The sequence below is a fragment of the Solea solea genome, chromosome 21 (genome assembly GCF_958295425.1).
Source record: "Solea solea chromosome 21, fSolSol10.1, whole genome shotgun sequence".
In the NCBI taxonomy this organism is placed as follows: Eukaryota; Metazoa; Chordata; class Actinopteri; order Pleuronectiformes; family Soleidae; genus Solea; species Solea solea.
In genome coordinates, this window is record NC_081154.1 from 20,932,178 (window position 1) to 20,953,764 (window position 21,587).

General features: G+C 39.4%; 2 protein-coding genes across 3 annotated transcripts; both read left to right on the forward strand.

Moving 5' to 3' along the window:
* The first annotated feature begins 230 nt into the window (after window positions 1-230).
* Window positions 231-4,453, forward strand: LOC131448944 (sesquipedalian-1-like). 2 transcript variants are annotated; one of them, XM_058621779.1, is made up of 4 exons: window positions 231-558; window positions 993-1,087; window positions 2,040-2,277; window positions 3,556-4,453. In XM_058621779.1, the coding sequence occupies exons 2-4, from the start codon at window positions 1,007-1,009 to the stop codon at window positions 3,969-3,971; spliced, it is 735 nt and encodes a 244-aa protein (XP_058477762.1). In that variant the 5' UTR covers window positions 231-558; window positions 993-1,006; the 3' UTR covers window positions 3,972-4,453. The 2 variants fall into 2 exon arrangements, with proteins under 2 accessions (XP_058477762.1, XP_058477761.1); XM_058621778.1 differs by having other exon boundaries at window positions 233-558; window positions 1,974-2,277.
* Window positions 4,454-17,343: 12,890 nt separating this feature from the next.
* On the forward strand, window positions 17,344-20,738 carry mylpfb (myosin light chain, phosphorylatable, fast skeletal muscle b). Its single transcript, XM_058621784.1, has 6 exons — window positions 17,344-17,452; window positions 17,855-17,953; window positions 18,628-18,808; window positions 19,210-19,288; window positions 19,754-19,802; window positions 19,887-20,738. Exons 1-6 carry the CDS (start codon window positions 17,450-17,452, stop codon window positions 19,986-19,988), a joined length of 513 nt encoding a protein of 170 aa, XP_058477767.1. The 5' UTR covers window positions 17,344-17,449; the 3' UTR covers window positions 19,989-20,738.
* The last annotated feature ends 849 nt before the right edge of the window (window positions 20,739-21,587 follow it).

The window sequence follows — 21,587 nt, forward strand, 5'->3', positions numbered from 1 at the left end:
TGGGTCAAATGCAGAGAAATAATTCAATTTAAATATTATTATTATGATTATATTTACAATGAATAAACACATATTTCACTTAGGTGAAAACATTTATATGTGGAAATGTACCAGACAAGCACTTATATAATGGATAATAACCATTTTATTAATAGTAAAAGTCATCGTAAAATCAATCATAATCAAATAAATAATTTATAAATTATTACTCAAAAAATATTTTTAATTCTGGGACATTTTTGCGAATTCACGTTTGTTTCTGTAATATTTGCCACAAAATGGAAACTTTAATGATAAAAATCAACGTTGCTTCTTAAGGTATTATTACCTTCCTTATAAGGTAATAAGGGAAATAATCCAACACAAAAGTGTGAATAAGTAAATAACGTATAACGTAAATGTGTCAAATGTTAACGTAAGTTTGTTGTTAGTGACGTGGAGCTGCTTCACCTGTCACTGCACCTACAAACCAGGAAGTGCCTCAAACACACACACACACACACACACACAGTGCAGGGACGAAAGCGCGGCATCACGTTTCTACACTTCAGCGAGGAGGTGAGTGAGTGAGTGAATGAGTGAGCGAGTGAATGAGTGAGCGAGTGAGTGAGTGAGTCGAGTAGCGACAGTTAGAAAACAAGCGGACACTTTGTTCTCTCGTGTTAAAACGCCGCCATGTTCTCTTGAACTCTTGAGCTGCTCGCGCGCGCACGCACGCACACACACACACACACACACACACACACACACTGTTAATGGCCGTCAGTTTTAAATATGAGCTAATATTATGAAACACTTTGTTTCGTGTCAGTGACGGAAGTCAGGAGTTGTAAAGTGTTGCATTCACGTGTCTTCAGTCCCAGTTTGTTGTGTTACTGTTGTGTTACTGTTGTACAACAGTCACGAACATGTTAATAAATCAGGAAGTACAAGGTTGACTAAGAATCTCTCTCTCTCTCTGTGTGTGTGTGTGTGTGTTGTCTCGCGAGCAGCGTGACATGTTGAAATGAAGTTTGATGAAAAAATTCTCACCTATTTCGAATCTTCTAAGTCACGTGTGGACAAGGAGGGTTACCTTTACAAGAAGGTAAGAGCTTTACATCACACATGAGGTTACATGTGTTATAATATGGTGTGTTTTTAACAAAATAGACAAACAAGCAGCACCAGCACAATCACTGTAGAAGTGATTATGTTTCAACTGTTGTAAACATGTATGATTACATGTTAGACGGATGTAAACAACACATCTACAGTAGAAACACAATCAGCTATTGTTTTATATGAACAATTTCAAATCTATTCACCATCTGAGAGACATTTTGCTTGTGCTGGACATTCCTCTCATTGATGTCATGTTCTGTTACTGTATCGTTATCTGTTCATAGGTTCATAATATCTTTCCTCTTTGACTCATCTATATAACATGTGTGAGGCGTTTCAAGACAACACAAGAGCATATTTGTGCATAATGTAGCGACTCATTTACTGAGGAATCAAAACGGATTCATCACTTATCAAAACAGGTGTCTATTATTATATTCTATAATCTAGTCATTGTTGCACTCCAAAGAACACTGCCCATAGATAGATAGATAGATAGAATAATAAAAGCTTTTACTTCTTGAAACATTGTACTGTATATAAACTAACAGCTGTGACAACTATCACATCACAAACAGTAAACATGGCCCTGGCACAAATGCTTCCTGAAAGATTAAAGTAGATCTCTAGAAATATTGTAAAAGTAGAACGAAATCTGAGTCAAAATTGCACAATATGTAGTAAACCAGTCAGTTATTCTATCATTTAGCCCATTATAGGTTTTTATATATATATGTATATATGTATATATAGGACAGACTGACAGACAGATAGACAGACAGACAGACAGATTGATAGATAGACAAGTTGATTTCATCAGCACAGTTGTGTAAATAACACACACTCTGTTGACACACACACACACACAGGGTGAGATTAAGACTTCCTATCAGAAGCGCTGGTGTGTGCTGAAGGGAAACCTCCTCTTCTATAAGGAGCGAGCGTCAGACCGGGACCTGACCGGAGTGCTGGTCCTGGAGGGCTGCACCGTCCAGCTGTGTGAGTCTGACGAGCAGTTTGCCTTCTCGCTCGTGTGGAGCGAGCCGGGACTGCGCACGTACAAGTTCGCCGCCGAGGACCAGGAGAGTCAGGAGAGCTGGATCAAAGCCCTGCTGACCGCCAATCACAGCTACCTGTCTCTGCTGGTCATGGACCTGGAGAAGAAGTACAGAGGTGAGAGTCTGCGCTGAGCCTACTGCATGTTTATTATATCTACTGTATATGTGACATGAGGAGAGAGATGGTCATATGATCAGTATCTGTGATGACTTTCATTATATTAAATATACATTTGTCAAGTGCACAAAGTATTACAAAATACGTGGAATCAACATTAGATTTTCCAAAATAAATTCTAAGCCTAATTATTTGATCATATTTAAAGCACTTTCCTAGTCCTGAAGGCCGCTCAAAGCCGCTTTACACTACACGCTTCAACGTGGGGGTTAAGTGTCTTGCCCAAGGACACATCGGCATGTAGACTCGCAGAGCCGGGAATCGAACCCACAACCTTCGAGTTGAGATATCAATTCAATTAGAATGCTCTGAACTCAGAGGTGGCGTCACTCTCAGTTCCAAGTTCCAATGTAAATGGAATGCAGCAACAGACACTGACAAAGTAAACTACCTTTCAAAATAAAAGCAGTAAGGAAAGGTTTGGTCAGTTTGTGAGGAAGCTAAGGTGAAATCTGCACACAACAAGCTTTAACTAGTTTCTCCTGTCAAATCATGGCAGCACCTCTGTACGGTTTGGTTTGGTACAGTATGGTACGGTTTGGTTTGGTACAGTTTGGTTTGGTACAGTTTGGTATGGTACAGTATGGTACGGTTTGGTTTGGTACGGTTTGGTTTGGTACAGTTTGGTTTGGTACAGTTTGGTATGGTACAGTATGGTACGGTTTGGTTTGGTACAGTTTGGTTTGGTACAGTTTGGTATGGTACAGTATGGTACGGTTTGGTTTGGTACAGTTTGGTTTGGTACAGTTTGGTATGGTACAGTATGGTACGGTTTGGTTTGGTACAGTTTGGTTTGGTACAGTTTGGTACAGTATGGTACGGTTTGGTTTGGTACAGTATGGTACAGTTTGGTTTGGTACAGTATGGTACAGTATGGTTTGGTACAGTATGGTACAGTTTGGTTTGGTAAAGTCCTGGTCCAGGCTTGTGTTTGGAATGAGAACAGTACGTGTGTGAGCTGAGGGTGAGCGTAGGCTGTGGGAGTTGAAGAAACATGCGTCGCAGGGGAGCGATGTTCATCCAATCAGCTGACTGTTGTGGGCGGAGCCAGCTCCATACCACACCATTTTAATCTGGAACCCAAAAGGAAGGGTTTGTTATTTTGCTACTGTTCCTAATGGAAACTGTACCAAACCGAACCGTTCCACTTGGTGGAAACATGGCGTTAGTCTTTCAATGATTCTTAATGAATTACTATGTTTGTCTTTCCCTCAGACACATTAGCTGCCATCTCTGCTGAACCAGGCAGCTCTTTCACCATGCCTAATTTCCACACCACAGAGGCTGGTTTTTCTGCAGCCAGTCAGATCACACAGACTTCAACCCTGCCTGGGACTGCAGCACCAGGTGCCATGGCAGCAGGAGCCAGTCTGACACCAAACCTTCCATCCAAAACAGCCACCAAGAGGTCACCCAAGCTCTGGCCCAAGAGGAGCACAAATGTGGTGCCCATCAACACTCCTGCCCCGCCCATGGGGGAGTGGTCAGCAGCCTACTTCGAAGCAAGGGAGGAGTTTCCTAAACTACACGAAGACTTTGGAAAAGAAATCAAGAAACTGATAAGTAGTTGGTCAAGAAGGGGGCAAGCAGGTGAAGATGTTCAGGAAGAGAACTTAATAGATTTTGGATAAACTGGTGTGAATATAAAGTGTTAATGGTCTCATTTCAGTAACCATTGTCACTTTATCAAGCATAGACTGGTATTTTAAGTTATGTGTTGTTGAGATTGAAGATAGATAGAGTTGTATATGTTTATACAGAATACTGTTTCTGTTTTACTCGTTCAATAAATGACCTGTGATTTGATGCAGTGATGACCTTTGATACATTTGACGGTGAAATGTTGAAATATAATAATATACTTTATCTGCCCTGCCTCATGTATGAGGGGACAAATGAAATGTCACAACTTCCTCTTCAAGAAGAACAATAAAAAGAGGAAACTTGGATTTTAGTGTTTACGATCAGAGATGGGATTTATGGCTCTTTCAAAAGACTATTTTGGATCTTTGTATAAAATGTGTCTTAGTGTAAATAAAGCTCTTTTGACTTGTTAATCATGGAACACCTTTTCATTTGTGGTGCAATAAAAAAACTGAGCAGTCTTACCCTGCAGAGGACTCCTGAACTGTCTTTGGTAACATGAGTGCAAACTTTAGTGAACGATATTTGAGACAGACTTGAAAGAAATATTATTTTGCCTTATGTTACATTTTGCTTTGTCGTGCATCCAAACGCTGCTGCGCTTCCTTTGAAAAAAGAACGGCTCTCAACTGCGACTCGGTTCCCGTCGTTCATGTTAAAGAACCGTTCAATAGGTCGGTTCGTTCGTGAACGTCACAACTCTATTTAAGACTTGTTGCACTCGTTAGCACTGATTGATTCAACAGCAGAGCACTGCTGCGTTCCTCTGTGACTCACAGTTTACTGGAAAAGACATATTATCAACATCACAATATAAATAATGACAAGAGCAGTATTTTGAATAGATTCATCATCAGAATCAGAATACTTTTATTCTTTTATTCTACTCACTTAGTAATGTGATAAGTTTGGTTAAGTTTACTTTAGCTACAGTCACAGGTGATGGTTCGGTTTACTTTAGCTACAGTCACAGGTGAAGGTTAAGTTTACTTTAGCTACAGTCACAGGTGATGGTTAAGTTTACTTTAGCTACAGTCACAGGTGATGGTTAAGTTTACTTTAGATACAGTCACAGGTGATGGTTCGGTTTACTTTAGCTACAGTCACAGGTGATGGTTAAGTTTACTTTAGCTACAGTCACAGGTGATGTTTAGTTTACTTTAGATACAGTCACAGGTGATGTTAAGTTTACTTTAGCTACAGTCACAGGTGATAGTTAAGTTTACTTTAGCTACAGTCACAGGTGATGTTAAGTTTACTTTAGCTACAGTCACAGGTGATGTTAAGTTTACTTTAGCTACAGTCACAGGTGATGGTTCGGTTTACTTTAGCTACAGTCACAGGTGATATTTAGTTTACTTTAGATACAGTCACAGGTGATGTTAAGTTTACTTTAGCTACAGTCACAGGTGATAGTTAAGTTTACTTTAGCTACAGTCACAGGTGATGTTAAGTTTACTTTAGCTACAGTCACAGGTGATGTTTAGTTTACTTTAGCTACAGTCACAGGTGATGTTAAGTTTACTTTAGCTACAGTCACAGGTGATGGTTAGGTTTACTTTAGATACAGTCACAGGTGATGGTTCGGTTTACTTTAGCTACAGTCACAGGTGATGGTTAAGTTTACTTTAGCTACAGACACAGGTGATGGTTAAGTTTACTTTAGCTACAGTCACAGGTGATGGTAAGTTTACTTTAGCTACAGTCACAGGTGATGGTTAAGTTTACTTTAGCTACAGTCACAGGTGATGTTAGGTTTACTTTAGCTACAGTCACAGGTGATGGTTCGGTTTACTTTAGCTACAGTCACAGGTGATGGTTAAGTTTACTTTAGCTACAGTCACAGGTGATGTTTAGTTTACTTTAGATACAGTCACAGGTGATGTTAAGTTTACTTTAGCTACAGTCACAGGTGATAGTTAAGTTTACTTTAGCTACAGTCACAGGTGATGTTAAGTTTACTTTAGATACAGTCACAGGTGATGTTAAGTTTACTTTAGCTACAGTCACAGGTGATGGTTCGGTTTACTTTAGCTACAGTCACAGGTGATTTTAAGTTTACTTTAGCTACAGTCACAGGTGATGGTTAGGTTTACTTTAGCTACAGTCACAGGTGATGGTTAAGTTTACTTTAGCTACAGTCACAGGTGATGGTTCGGTTTACTTTAGCTACAGTCACAGGTGATGGTTAAGTTTACTTTAGCTACAGTCACAGGTGATGTTCAGTTTACTTTAGCTACAGTCACAGGTGATGGTTAAGTTTACTTTAGCTACAGTCACAGGTGATGGTTAGGTTTACTTTAGCTACAGTCACAGGTGATGGTTAGGTTTACTTTAGATACAGTCACAGGTGATAGTTAGGTTTACTTTAGCTACAGTCACAGGTGATGGTTAAGTTTACTTTAGCTACAGTCACAGGTGATGTTAAGTTTACTTTAGCTACAGTCACAGGTGATAGTTAGGTTTACTTTAGCCACAGTCACAGGTGATGGTTAAGTTTACTTTAGCTACAGTCACAGGTGATGTTAAGTTTACTTTAGCTACAGTCACAGGTGATAGTTAGGTTTACTTTAGCCACAGTCACAGGTGATGGTTAAGTTTACTTTAGCTACAGTCACAGGTGATGTTAAGTTTACTTTAGCTACAGTCACAGGTGATAGTTAAGTTTACTTTAGCTACAGTCACAGGTGATGTTAAGTTTACTTTAGCTACAGTCACAGGTGATGTTTAGTTTACTTTAGCTACAGTCACAGGTGATGTTAAGTTTACTTTAGCTACAGTCACAGGTGATGGTTAGGTTTACTTTAGATACAGTCACAGGTGATGGTTCGGTTTACTTTAGCTACAGTCACAGGTGATGGTTAAGTTTACTTTAGCTACAGACACAGGTGATGGTTAAGTTTACTTTAGCTACAGTCACAGGTGATGGTAAGTTTACTTTAGCTACAGTCACAGGTGATGGTTAAGTTTACTTTAGCTACAGTCACAGTTGATGTTAGGTTTACTTTAGCTACAGTCACAGGTGATGGTTCGGTTTACTTTAGCTACAGTCACAGGTGATGGTTAAGTTTACTTTAGCTACAGTCACAGGTGATGTTTAGTTTACTTTAGATACAGTCACAGGTGATGTTAAGTTTACTTTAGCTACAGTCACAGGTGATGGTTAAGTTTACTTTAGCTACAGTCACAGGTGATGGTTAGGTTTACTTTAGCTACAGTCACAGGTGATGGTTAAGTTTACTTTAGATACAGTCAGAGGTGATGGTTAAGTTTACTTTAGCTACAGTCACAGGTGATTTTAAGTTTACTTTAGCTACAGTCACAGATGATGGTTCGGTTTACTTTAGCTACAGTCACAGGTGATTTTAAGTTTACTTTAGCTACAGTCACAGGTGATGGTTAGGTTTACTTTAGCTACAGTCACAGGTGATGGTTAAGTTTACTTTAGCTACAGTCACAGGTGATGGTTCGGTTTACTTTAGCTACAGTCACAGGTGATGGTTAAGTTTACTTTAGCTACAGTCACAGGTGATGTTCAGTTTACTTTAGCTACAGTCACAGGTGATGGTTAAGTTTACTTTAGCTACAGTCACAGGTGATGGTTAGGTTTACTTTAGCTACAGTCACAGGTGATGGTTAGGTTTACTTTAGATACAGTCACAGGTGATAGTTAGGTTTACTTTAGCTACAGTCACAGGTGATGGTTAAGTTTACTTTAGCTACAGTCACAGGTGATGTTAAGTTTACTTTAGCTACAGTCACAGGTGATAGTTAGGTTTACTTTAGCCACAGTCACAGGTGATGGTTAAGTTTACTTTAGCTACAGTCACAGGTGATGTTAAGTTTACTTTAGCTACAGTCACAGTTGATAGTTAGGTTTACTTTAGCCACAGTCACAGGTGATGGTTAAGTTTACTTTAGCTACAGTCACAGGTGATGTTAAGTTTACTTTAGCTACAGTCACAGGTGATAGTTAGGTTTACTTTAGCTACAGTCACAGGTGATGGTTAAGTTTACTTTAGCTACAGTCACAGGTGATAGTTAGGTTTACTTTAGCTACAGTCACAGGTGATGGTTAAGTTTACTTTAGCTACAGTCACAGGTGATAGTTAAGTTTACTTTAGCTACAGTCACAGGTGATGGTTAGGTTTACTTTAGCTACAGTCACAGGTGATGGTTAGGTTTACTTTAGCTACAGTCACAGGTGATGTTAAGTTTACTTTAGCTACAGTCACAGGTGATGGTTAGGTTTACTTTAGCTACAGTCACAGGTGATGTTAAGTTTACTTTAGCTACAGTCACAGGTGATAGTTAGGTTTACTTTAGCTACAGTCACAGGTGATGGTTAAGTTTACTTTAGCTACAGTCACAGGTGATAGTTAGGTTTACTTTAGCTACAGTCACAGGTGATGGTTAAGTTTACTTTAGCTACAGTCACAGGTGATAGTTAAGTTTACTTTAGCTACGGTCACAGGTGATGGTTAGGTTTACTTTAGCTACAGTCACAGGTGATGGCTAGGTTTACTTTAGCTACAGTCACAGGTGATGGTTAAGTTTACTTTAGCTACAGTCACAGGTGATAGTTAAGTTTACTTTAGCTACAGTCACAGGTGATGGTTAAGTTTACTTTAGCTACAGTCACAGGTGATGGTTAAGTTTACTTTAGCTACAGTCACAGGTAATGGTTAAGTTTACTTTAGCTACAGTCAAAGGTGATGTTAAGTTTACTTTAGCTACAGTCACAGGTGATGGTTAAGTTTACTTTAGCTACAGTCACAGGTGATGTTAAGTTTACTTTAGCTTCAGTCACAGGTGATAGTTAGGTTTACTTTAGCAACAGTCACAGGTGATGGTTAGGTTTACTTTAGCTACAGTCACAGGTGATGGTTAAGTTTACTTTAGCTACAGTCACAGGTGATGGTTAGGTTTACTTTAGATACAGTCACAGGTGATGGTTAAGTTTACTTTAGCTACAGTCACAGGTGATGGTTCAGTTTACTTTAGCTACAGTCACAGGTAATGGTTAAGTTTACTTTAGCTACAGTCACAGGTGATGGTTAAGTTTACTTTAGCTACAGTCACAGGTGATGGTTAAGTTTACTTTAGCTACGGTCACAGGTGATAGTTAAGTTTACTTTAGCTACAGTCACAGGTGATGGTTAAGTTTACTTTAGCTACAGTCACAGGTGATGGTTAAGTTTACTTTAGCTACAGTCACAGGTGATGGTTAAGTTTACTTTAGCTACAGTCAAAGGTGATGTTAAGTTTACTTTAGCTACAGTCACAGGTGATGGTTAAGTTTACTTTAGCTACAGTCACAGGTGATGGTTAAGTTTACTTTAGCTTCAGTCACAGGTGATAGTTAGGTTTACTTTAGCAACAGTCACAGGTGATGGTTAGGTTTACTTTAGCTACAGTCACAGGTGTTGTTAAGTTTACTTTAGCTACAGTCACAGGTGATGTTAAGTTTACTTTAGCTACAGTCACAGGTGATAGTTAGGTTAACTTTAGCCACAGTCACAGGTGATGGTTAAGTTTACTTTAGCTACAGTCACAGGTGATAGTTAGGTTTACTTTAGCTACAGTCACAGGTGATGGTTAAGTTTACTTTAGCTACAGTCACAGGTGATGTTAAGTTTACTTTAGCTACAGTCACAGGTGATGGTTAGGTTTACTTTAGCTACAGTCACAGGTGATGGTTAAGTTTACTTTAGCTACAGTCACAGGTGATGGTTAGGTTTACTTTAGATACAGTCACAGGTGATGGTAAAGTTTACTTTAGCTACAGTCACAGGTGATGGTTCAGTTTACTTTAGCTACAGTCACAGGTGATGGTTAAGTTTACTTTAGCTACAGTCACAGGTGATGGTTAAGTTTACTTTAGCTACAGTCACAGGTGATGGTTAAGTTTACTTTAGCTACAGTCACAGGTGATGGTTAAGTTTACTTTAGCTACAGTCACAGGTGATGGTTAGGTTTACTTTAGCTACAGTCACAGGTGATGGTTAAGTTTACTTTAGCTACAGTCACAGGTGATGTTAAGTTTACTTTAGCTACAGTCACAGGTGATGGTTAGGTTTACTTTAGCTACAGTCACAGGTGATGGTTAAGTTTACTTTAGCTACAGTCACAGGTGATGGTTAGGTTTACTTTAGATACAGTCACAGGTGATGGTTAAGTTTACTTTAGCTACAGTCACAGGTGATGGTTCAGTTTACTTTAGCTACAGTCACAGGTGATGGTTAAGTTTACTTTAGCTACAGTCACAGGTGATGGTTAAGTTTACTTTAGCTACAGTCACAGGTGATGGTTAAGTTTACTTTAGCTACAGTCACAGGTGATAGTTAAGTTTACTTTAGCTACGGTCACAGGTGATGGTTAGGTTTACTTTAGCTACAGTCACAGGTGATGGTTAGGTTTACTTTAGCTACAGTCACAGGTGATGGTTAAGTTTACTTTAGCTACAGTCACAGGTGATAGTTAAGTTAACTTTAGCTACAGTCACAGGTGATGGTTAAGTTTACTTTAGCTACAGTCAGAGGTGATGGTTAAGTTTACTTTAGCTACAGTCACAGGTGATGGTTAAGTTTACTTTAGCTACAGTCAAAGGTGATGTTAAGTTTACTTTAGCTACAGTCACAGGTGATGGTTAAGTTTACTTAAGCTACAGTCACAGGTGATGTTAAGTTTACTTTAGCTTCAGTCACAGGTGATAGTTAGGTTTACTTTAGCAACAGTCACAGGTGATGGTTAGGTTTACTTTAGCTACAGTCACAGGTGTTGTTAAGTTTACTTTAGCTACAGTCACAGGTGATGTTAAGTTTACTTTAGCTACAGTCACAGGTGATAGTTAGGTTTACTTTAGCCACAGTCACAGGTGATGGTTAAGTTTACTTTAGCTACAGTCACAAGTGATAGTTTGGTTTACTTTAGCTACAGTCACAGGTGATGGTTAAGTTTACTTTAGCTACAGTCACAGGTGATGTTTAAGTTTACTTTAGCTACAGTCACAGGTGATGGTTAAGTTTACTTTAGCTACAGTCACAGGTGATGGTTAAGTTTACTTTAGCTACAGTCACAGGTGATGGTTAAGTTTACTTTAGCTACAGTCACAGGTGATGGTTAGGTTTACTTTAGCTACAGTCACAGGTGATGGTTAAGTTTACTTTAGCTACAGTCACAGGTGATGTTAAGTTTACTTTAGCTACAGTCACAGGTGATGGTTAGGTTTACTTTAGCTACAGTCACAGGTGATGGTTAAGTTTACTTTAGCTACAGTCACAGGTGATGGTTAGGTTTACTTTAGATACAGTCACAGGTGATGGTTAAGTTTACTTTAGCTACAGTCACAGGTGATGGTTCAGTTTACTTTAGCTACAGTCACAGGTGATGGTTAAGTTTACTTTAGCTACAGTCACAGGTGATGGTTAAGTTTACTTTAGCTACAGTCACAGGTGATGGTTAAGTTTACTTTAGCTACAGTCACAGGTGATAGTTAAGTTTACTTTAGCTACGGTCACAGGTGATGGTTAGGTTTACTTTAGCTACAGTCACAGGTGATGGTTAGGTTTACTTTAGCTACAGTCACAGGTGATGGTTAAGTTTACTTTAGCTACAGTCACAGGTGATAGTTAAGTTAACTTTAGCTACAGTCACAGGTGATGGTTAAGTTTACTTTAGCTACAGTCAGAGGTGATGGTTAAGTTTACTTTAGCTACAGTCACAGGTGATGGTTAAGTTTACTTTAGCTACAGTCAAAGGTGATGTTAAGTTTACTTTAGCTACAGTCACAGGTGATGGTTAAGTTTACTTAAGCTACAGTCACAGGTGATGTTAAGTTTACTTTAGCTTCAGTCACAGGTGATAGTTAGGTTTACTTTAGCAACAGTCACAGGTGATGGTTAGGTTTACTTTAGCTACAGTCACAGGTGTTGTTAAGTTTACTTTAGCTACAGTCACAGGTGATGTTAAGTTTACTTTAGCTACAGTCACAGGTGATAGTTAGGTTTACTTTAGCCACAGTCACAGGTGATGGTTAAGTTTACTTTAGCTACAGTCACAAGTGATAGTTTGGTTTACTTTAGCTACAGTCACAGGTGATGGTTAAGTTTACTTTAGCTACAGTCACAGGTGATGTTAAGTTTACTTTAGCTACAGTCACAGGTGATGGTTAGGTTTACTTTAGCTACAGTCACAGGTGATGGTTAAGTTTACTTTAGCTACAGTCACAGGTGATGGTTAGGTTTACTTTAGATACAGTCACAGGTGATGGTTAAGTTTACTTTAGCTACAGTCACAGGTGATGGTTCAGTTTACTTTAGCTACAGTCACAGGTGATGGTTAAGTTTACTTTAGCTACAGTCACAGGTGATGGTTAAGTTTACTTTAGCTACAGTCACAGGTGATGGTTAAGTTTACTTTAGCTACAGTCACAGGTGATGGTTAAGTTTACTTTAGCTACAGTCACAGGTGATGGTTAGGTTTACTTTAGATACAGTCACAGGTGATGGTTAAGTTTACTTTAGCTACAGTCACAGGTGATGGTTCAGTTTACTTTAGCTACAGTCACAGGTGATGGTTAAGTTTACTTTAGCTACAGTCACAGGTGATGGTTAAGTTTACTTTAGCTACAGTCACAGGTGATGGTTAAGTTTACTTTAGCTACAGTCACAGGTGATGTTAAGTTTACTTTAGCTACAGTCACAGGTGATGGTTAGGTTTACTTTAGCTACAGTCACAGGTGATGGTTAAGTTTACTTTAGCTACAGTCACAGGTGATGGTTAGGTTTACTTTAGATACAGTCACAGGTGATGGTTAAGTTTACTTTAGCTACAGTCACAGGTGATGGTTCAGTTTACTTTAGCTACAGTCACAGGTGATGGTTAAGTTTACTTTAGCTACAGTCACAGGTGATGGTTAAGTTTACTTTAGCTACAGTCACAGGTGATGGTTAAGTTTACTTTAGCTACAGTCACAGGTGATAGTTAAGTTTACTTTAGCTACGGTCACAGGTGATGGTTAGGTTTACTTTAGCTACAGTCACAGGTGATGGTTAGGTTTACTTTAGCTACAGTCACAGGTGATGGTTAAGTTTACTTTAGCTACAGTCACAGGTGATAGTTAAGTTTACTTTAGCTACAGTCACAGGTGATGGTTAAGTTTACTTTAGCTACAGTCACAGGTGATGGTTAAGTTTACTTTAGCTACAGTCACAGGTGATGGTTAAGTTTACTTTAGCTACAGTCACAGGTGATGGTTAAGTTTACTTTAGCTACAGTCACAGGTGATAGTTAAGTTTACTTTAGCTACGGTCACAGGTGATGGTTAGGTTTACTTTAGCTACAGTCACAGGTGATGGTTAGGTTTACTTTAGCTACAGTCACAGGTGATGGTTAAGTTTACTTTAGCTACAGTCACAGGTGATAGTTAAGTTTACTTTAGCTACAGTCACAGGTGATGGTTAAGTTTACTTTAGCTACAGTCACAGGTGATGGTTAAGTTTACTTTAGCTACAGTCACAGGTGATGGTTAAGTTTACTTTAGCTACAGTCAAAGGTGATGTTAAGTTTACTTTAGCTACAGTCACAGGTGATGGTTAAGTTTACTTTAGCTACAGTCACAGGTGATGTTAAGTTTACTTTAGCTTCAGTCACAGGTGATAGTTAGGTTTACTTTAGCAACAGTCACAGGTGATGGTTAGGTTTACTTTAGCTACAGTCACAGGTGTTGTTAAGTTTACTTTAGCTACAGTCACAGGTGATGTTAAGTTTACTTTAGCTACAGTCACAGGTGATAGTTAGGTTTACTTTAGCCACAGTCACAGGTGATGGTTAAGTTTACTTTAGCTACAGTCACAAGTGATAGTTAGGTTTACTTTAGCTACAGTCACAGGTGATGGTTAAGTTTACTTTAGCTACAGTCACAGGTGATGTTAAGTTTACTTTAGCTACAGTCACAGGTGATGGTTAGGTTTACTTTAGCTACAGTCACAGGTGATGGTTAAGTTTACTTTAGCTACAGTCACAGGTGATGGTTAGGTTTACTTTAGATACAGTCACAGGTGATGGTTAAGTTTACTTTAGCTACAGTCACAGGTGATGGTTAAGTTTACTTTAGCTACAGTCACAGGTGATGGTTAAGTTTACTTTAGCTACAGTCACAGGTGATGGTTAGGTTTACTTTAGATACAGTCACAGGTGATGGTTAAGTTTACTTTAGCTACAGTCACAGGTGATGGTTCAGTTTACTTTAGCTACAGTCACAGGTGATGGTTAAGTTTACTTTAGCTACAGTCACAGGTGATGGTTAAGTTTACTTTAGCTACAGTCACAGGTGATGGTTAAGTTTACTTTAGCTACAGTCACAGGTGATGGTTAAGTTTACTTTAGCTACAGTCACAGGCAGAGCCGGCCCTGGGCATAGGCAGTATAGGCAAATGCTAGGGGCGCCGTCATCCGCAGGGGGCGCCGAAAACGGAGGAAAAAAAATATATATATTTTTAATTATAAATACCATTTTTCTTTTTTTTTTACCAGTGCCATTATTACTATTATTTCGAAATATTATATAAACCCACAGCGACATAAAGTCATAGCAAAGATTATTAAATAATGCAGAAGCCTTTTTTCTGGGTGCAACGAGCCGTTGTTCTGTACCTGCCCTCTGTGAGGGGGCGGGGTCAAGAGGCCAGCTGCCTCAATCTGACCCAGAGACGAAGAAAAAGATTAATGACACTGTATCGGAATTATGTCCAAAAGACTGAAGCCATCCACCGCCCAAGGAAGGAAAAGAAGGAAAGAAGAGGAAGAAAAATAGGCTATATATATTCATTTCACTGCACTTTACTGGTTTTTGCACTCTGGTTAGACTGAATTGCACTGCAATGACAATAAAGTTGAATGAATCTCATCACATTTTCATTATTAGTCTATATTAGTCTCATGTATAGCACACCAAGCATCTGTTTTTTTATTCAAATGTAACATGCAGTCGTCACATATACTTCTCTTCTCTCTTCAGATGCACTTTTAAAATATTTCAGTACCACCCCCAGTGACACAGCATCAGGTGCTGCTGTCCTTTTTAATTTTACCACTTGTTTCTTTCTTTAGTTTTTATTTGGTGTGATATTTTTTACTCAAATAAATAAAATCTTGAATACACACATGCAGTTTCTGTGTGATTGTATGAAAGTTGATTGTGAAATTGACTGCTGCGATGCAAGGGGGCGCCAGCTAATATCTTGCCTAGGGCACCAAATTACTCAGGGCCGGCACTGGTCACAGGTGATGGTTAGGTTTACTTTAGCTACAGTCACAGGTGATGTTAAGTTTACTTTAGCTACAGTCACAGGTGATGGTTAAGTTTACTTTAGCTACAGTCACAGGTGATAGTTAGGTTTACTTTAGCTATGGACAACAGATACATTGATAGTTAAGATTCCTATTGCATCATATGGGCACAACAACGAGAAATGCATCCATACATGCTGTTTAAGTATGTGTAGTATATATTTCACTGATGTGTGAAATGTTCTGACGCTGAAAACATACAAAAGCATTTCGTAATGATTGTATTTTTCAAAAGATTTCGGTCTCAGACATTTTGTCTTGACTTGACAAGTAAGCATAGAGTTTACATTTCTCATTAATGTGACATTACGGCTGAAAGCAGGGTTAGGGTGAGGACTGTGGGTAAAAACAGGACATCAGTTGTATGAAGACTTGAATTTAGAAAATGGCTGAGAAAGAGAATGGCAGGGGTGACAGAGCTATTTCAGTCACTACAGCTGTCTTGTTTTTATGGTCTTTGGACACAGCTTGGTCTCTGTATCCCTCATTTCTCATCTGATTGTTTCAAAGCAAACTACATTATAGTTGTGATCATATGTGTAAACAACAGTCACCAAACAGCCATAGACACATTTGCCCTTTCAGAAAAACCAGCTCGTGTTTAGTGACTGAAATGCAGAAGTGGCAGTTTGAGTGGATCCACACACAGGGCTGTGATTGATGGCAGCCTATATGTAGCTCATATATGGACTTTGGTGGGTGGGCAACTGTCCTCCTATTCTAAAGCAACTATACTGGGAACCAGCAGGAGCGTCCTAAATTAGTGTATCCATGGTGGAAAAGCTGCTCCGGTCATCTGCACAGGTCTGAACAATTGGAACAAAGTGACAGGGATACATTTTGAATCAAATCCCAAACTCTGGGTCGGGACCCACAAATCAGTGGAGGGATATTTTTTGGGGGTTCCCCAAAGTTGATATTCATATACCAAACACCTGGAAGTGATTATTATTATTGTCATAGTTAGGTGTTACAGACTAGCTGCAAATCATAAATGATGCACAGATTTATATTGTGATTTGGTTCACACTAGTTTGCTGTCTTTAAAAAGTTGGTCGTCATATAAAAAAGTTCGTAAAACAGTGGTTTAAATGTTTTATTTTTGACTGTTCAGTGTTCTAGTCCAATTAAAAATGGAATGCAACGATTCCGTTTATATCTTGGAAGTTCTCATCCTTACATGTGGTCGTTAAAAATGACACACTGAATTTTGAACTGAAGCTTGACATATATATGTATGTACATATATATATATATATGAATATATATATATATATATATATATATATATATATATATATATTGCAAATATAAGAATTAGCATGACGACCCAAAACAAATCTCCCACGAACCATCTGTGGGCCCCGACCAAGACTTTGGAACCCCTGCCCTCCAATATAATCATGGACAAAAGCACTTCTGTGTGGAAGTTCTTCATTTCCTTCAAACTTAACTTAACCAACCTTCTCTATCTTCTTTATTCAGTCAAAATAATAATGAAAACACTTTGAGGCATGCATGAGTCACCACATGTGTGTGTGTGTGTGTGTGTGTTTCACATTCTCATGGATGCAAGGTCACTGCTTGTAGTCGTGTGTCATTACTGGAGCGAGACCAAAGCTCATCAGATCCATGAGTGTTCATAAACCCTGCAGGCCAACACAAACCTGAACCTAATCTAAACAGGTGACGACTTCCCGATATGTTCACTGCTAATACGTGTCATCGCCGTGGTGACATTAATGCTGTTAATGAATGTGGTCAGAGGAAAGACCACCACCATGAAAACACACGAGCGCAGGAAAACCTTATTAGTCTCCAGTAGACACCAATTCCTGTGTTGGCATTGAATTCACCTCATTCCAAGAGTCCTGCGGCCTATTTTGGAGCGTCGGTAAGTCGATCCGCCCTGCCACCTCCTCGCTCCGCCCTTTTCCTCTTACTTTCCCTCAGCTCTGTTTTCCTGCCAAACCTGATGTTGTGGCTAAAGTTAGCCCGCCGTGGGCTCGTATATAAGGCCCCATGGGTCCAATGCTTACATGTCAGTCACATCGGCTTGGCGTAGGCTTCTCTTCTTGACCAACAACAACAACAACCCAACAAATCTTGAGAGATGGTGAGTGTGTGTGTGTGTGTGTGTGTGGCTGTGGTCTCTGTGGATCCAAGACCAATCCAGATCCAGGACTGATGCCTTTGATGCGTCTAGATTTTCATCATCACACAAAGTGAAACTGTTGAGGTTCAGCTTCACAAATCTGTGGATGTGGATCCAGTCTCATCATTGTTGTCCCCCAAGTTTCAGACAACAAAAATCCCAATCAGAAGAATGATCTGTTTTCAGACCAGTTTAATATTTATTTAGTTTAGTTTTTTATCATTTTGGATTTTAAATTGAACACTTCTTGTGTCCTTGTTTTTGGAAAACATGGAGAAAAACCCTCAACATCACTTATTAGGACAGTTTTGTGTTGATTTTGTTTTTGCTGCCGTGTGTTTTACCTCTTCATCCCTCCTCCAGGCACCCAAGAAGGCCAAGAGGAGGCAGCAGCAGGGCGAGGGTGGATCCTCCAACGTGTTCTCCATGTTTGAGCAGAGCCAGATCCAGGAGTACAAGGAGGTAACGGCTTCTTTACCACAGTATCGTACAGAGACACTGGTTTATGGGCCAGATGAAGACACAGTGATGACCTCAGAGATGTTAGAGAATGTCCTCATCACTGTGGCAGGACAGTTCCTGATGACAGCAGCCTGTGGTAGCTCACTAAATCCTTCTCTCTGTGACCGCACTGGAATGTTGCCCAACAGCTGCGGAACAGAAAGATGCTGAGAAAAAAACAAGAACATTGTGTTGATGTAGAGTCGACATGTCCAGAAATAATATCTGAGGATTAAGAAATAAAGGCTATTATATGATCACTGAGGGTTCACACAGGTCAACATACAACAGGCTAATAAAAGGATTCAGAAGGTGAAAGAACATTGAGGACATGGTCAGAAGATTTAGTCATGAGGCAAACAGAAGGTGGGGTGTGGGGAGGGTGACAGCTGTAATCAATAGCTGCTCCTTAAATGTCACAAGGGGCTTGTCTCACATTCCGAGACCATTTTAACACCTTAGAAAGACAAGTGGTCCACCAGCTGCCAGGTCCCAAAAGGTTCTCAATGCCATCTTTGGTTTCACTGGTGCTGTCCTCACTGCGCTGTGGGAAGTCAAGTGGATCACAGCTCCACATTTACACGCTTTGTGACAGGAACCTGTGAGAAGGCTTTTATTTCACTGTTTCCTGGCAGGCTTTCACAATCATCGACCAGAACAGAGATGGCATCATCAGCAAGGACGACCTCAGAGACGTGCTGGCCACCATGGGCCAGCTGAATGTGAAGAATGAGGAGCTGGAGGCCATGGTGAAGGAGGCCAGCGGCCCCATCAACTTCACCGTCTTCCTGACCATGTTCGGCGAGAAGCTGAAGGGTGCGATGACTTTTGAAACTTTTCAATTCTGAAGAGTGTGTTTTACAGGTTCTAGCACTGCTAAATATATTATTAATAACAATAATAATAATAACTCAATTTCATTGAGAACATTTATCTTTGTTTTGCCCCAAATACAATTCACATAAATACTTGCTATACATGTATTATTATCATTATTATTATTATTATTATTGTAGTTATAATTATTATTATTATTATTGTCATTATTATTATTATCATTATTGTTATTAATATCATTATTATTATTGTTGTTAATGTCATTATTATTATTGTTGTTGTTGTTGTTGTTGTTATTATTATTATTATTGTTATTATTATTATAATATTATTATTATTATTATTATTATCTTCAATTCATGGTTCCCTTTCTTTTGCAGGTGCTGACCCCGAGGACGTCATCGTGAGTGCTTTCAAGGTCTTGGACCCTGAGGCCACCGGCTTCATCAAGAAGGAATTGTAAGAGCTTTTATTTCCTGATTTATTTCAACTTTCTCATCAAACACTGTTCAGGGATTATTATGGGGTTATTTCCTGACTTCCTGAAGCACAAGAGCCTTTCATGGTCAATAAGTCTCACATTGATATCATAATGATCCAGTATTACTATTGACGATGTGTCCTGAACTTAATAATACCATGAAAATGAATAATGAATATTTAAGTTTAATACTCTACACTACATTTATTTATTTATTTATAATGCATGTATTGCTATACAACATTTGACTACAGCAAAACAAGTAAAGGGACAATCAGTCAAATCAACTGACAGTGTTTGGTGTGACCTCATATCTCTGGGTACATTTGAACATTTAGTGGTTGAGAAATGAATCTGTCAAAGATTATACATGAAAAGTAAAGTTGTGTTTGTGAAACATGCACAAGCATCTTTGATTCATGTCTCTTCATTATTCTCCGCAGCCTTGAGGAGCTGCTGACCACCCAGTGCGACAGGTTCACCGCTGAGGAGGTGAGCGACGAGCCTTAGTCCCACAGATTATCTGTCAATCAGGGTGACAAGTCCATTCTTTAAACCCCTCCTCTTCCTCTGCAGATGACCAACCTGTGGGCTGCTTTCCCCCCTGATGTGGCTGGCAATGTGGACTACAAGAACATCTGCTACGTCATCACACACGGAGAGGAAAAGGAGGAGTAAAACCGCCCCCCCGTCTCTCTTCAATACCTCTACCTCCGTTCAGATCCATTAGACCACACCCCCATCTTCTCCATCTTCTCCAGCTTCTCCACCATGACTTCCTCACACTCTCTCGCTCCCAGGCTCATTCGCTCTGCTTGCCAGCTCACATGAAAAAAAGACTTGTCTCCTTTCCTCAGTGAGAGGACTGAAGGCTGTGGGAGCGTGTGTGTGTGTGTGTGTGAGTAGGAAACAGCAGGGGAACATGGGATTATTTTCAATAAAGAAAAAGAATAATCCTGTGACACTGAAACACTCTCTCTATCTCCCTCCCTGCTTCTTCTTCTTCTTCTTCTTCTTCTTCCTGCTCCTCTTCCGTCCATCACTCATTCTGTGCTTCTGTGTGTGTGTGTGTGTGTGTGTGTGTGTGCAGATGCAGTCTTGGGTGCTGTGGTGCATGCACACCATGTCACTTGCTTGAAACAAGTAAGCAGCCTGACCCTGGACGAGGGTGTGTTAGTGTCAGCCTGAGCCAGAGTGAGTCTCACAGAGGAGTGAAAGAGAGGCAGAAGTGCACTACAATAGTTTCTACTCTGACTCTCTTTAAACTCAGCGATGAAGAGGAAGGTGAAGCTGTGTGTGAGTGGGAGGCAGGAAAGAAATAAACAGAAGTAAACAATCTTCTTCTTCCTCCTCCTCAATGACTGTGACTTTGTTTCTCCACTGTAACAAATAAAGAAGCAACAATAAAATCTGTTACCTTTCATATAACGTTGTGGCTGTTGTTTAAGTGTGAAAGCATATGAATGTGTATGAGGAAGCATGTGGGACGGCGGTGGATCAGTGGCACAACTGGAAGGTTGTGGGTTGATCCCCGGCTCTGCTCTACATGCCGACACTTAACAGCTGTGTTGACAGCATGTGAATGGGTGAATGTAGTGTAGTATAAATACAGAGCATATAACTTTAAAGTGATAGTACAATGTTTTTATACTGTGATAATCGGCACTGACTGACTGTGCTGTGAGACCTTGACTGACACTTTTAACAAAGGGTTCACCTTATAAAAATCCAACTTAAATCTATGACATCTCCACAGCAGATCACCTGGTAGCGATCCACATATTTGATATCTGGGTTAGGACCAGCACACAGACTACACAGAATATGTTTAATGTGACTAACAATGAGTTCATATATGAACTCATTGTTAGTGTTTTCATGGTGGAAACTGAATTCTGTAAACCATAAAAAAATGTTTAACATTTCCATCACAGCACACAGGGGTTGTTGATCCACTGCTGCCACCATCACCAACCTTCATCTGAATTTACCTCAATGACACAAACTGACTCACTGAGGCAGCAGCAGACCAGTAGCTCATGAAGAGTTCAATAAATTAAATGAATTAATAAATCACAAAAAAATGGCATTACAGTGTACACATGTAATTAAAAGGTGAGACATAAAGGATTGGTTTGGAGGATTAATGTAGCTGTTAAAGTTTTTATTTCTTCTATTTCATAGTAATAGAACAAAAACAGCATATGATGACACTCATTATTATTATTATTATTGTTGTTATTATTATTATTATTGTTATTATTATTATGGTTGTTG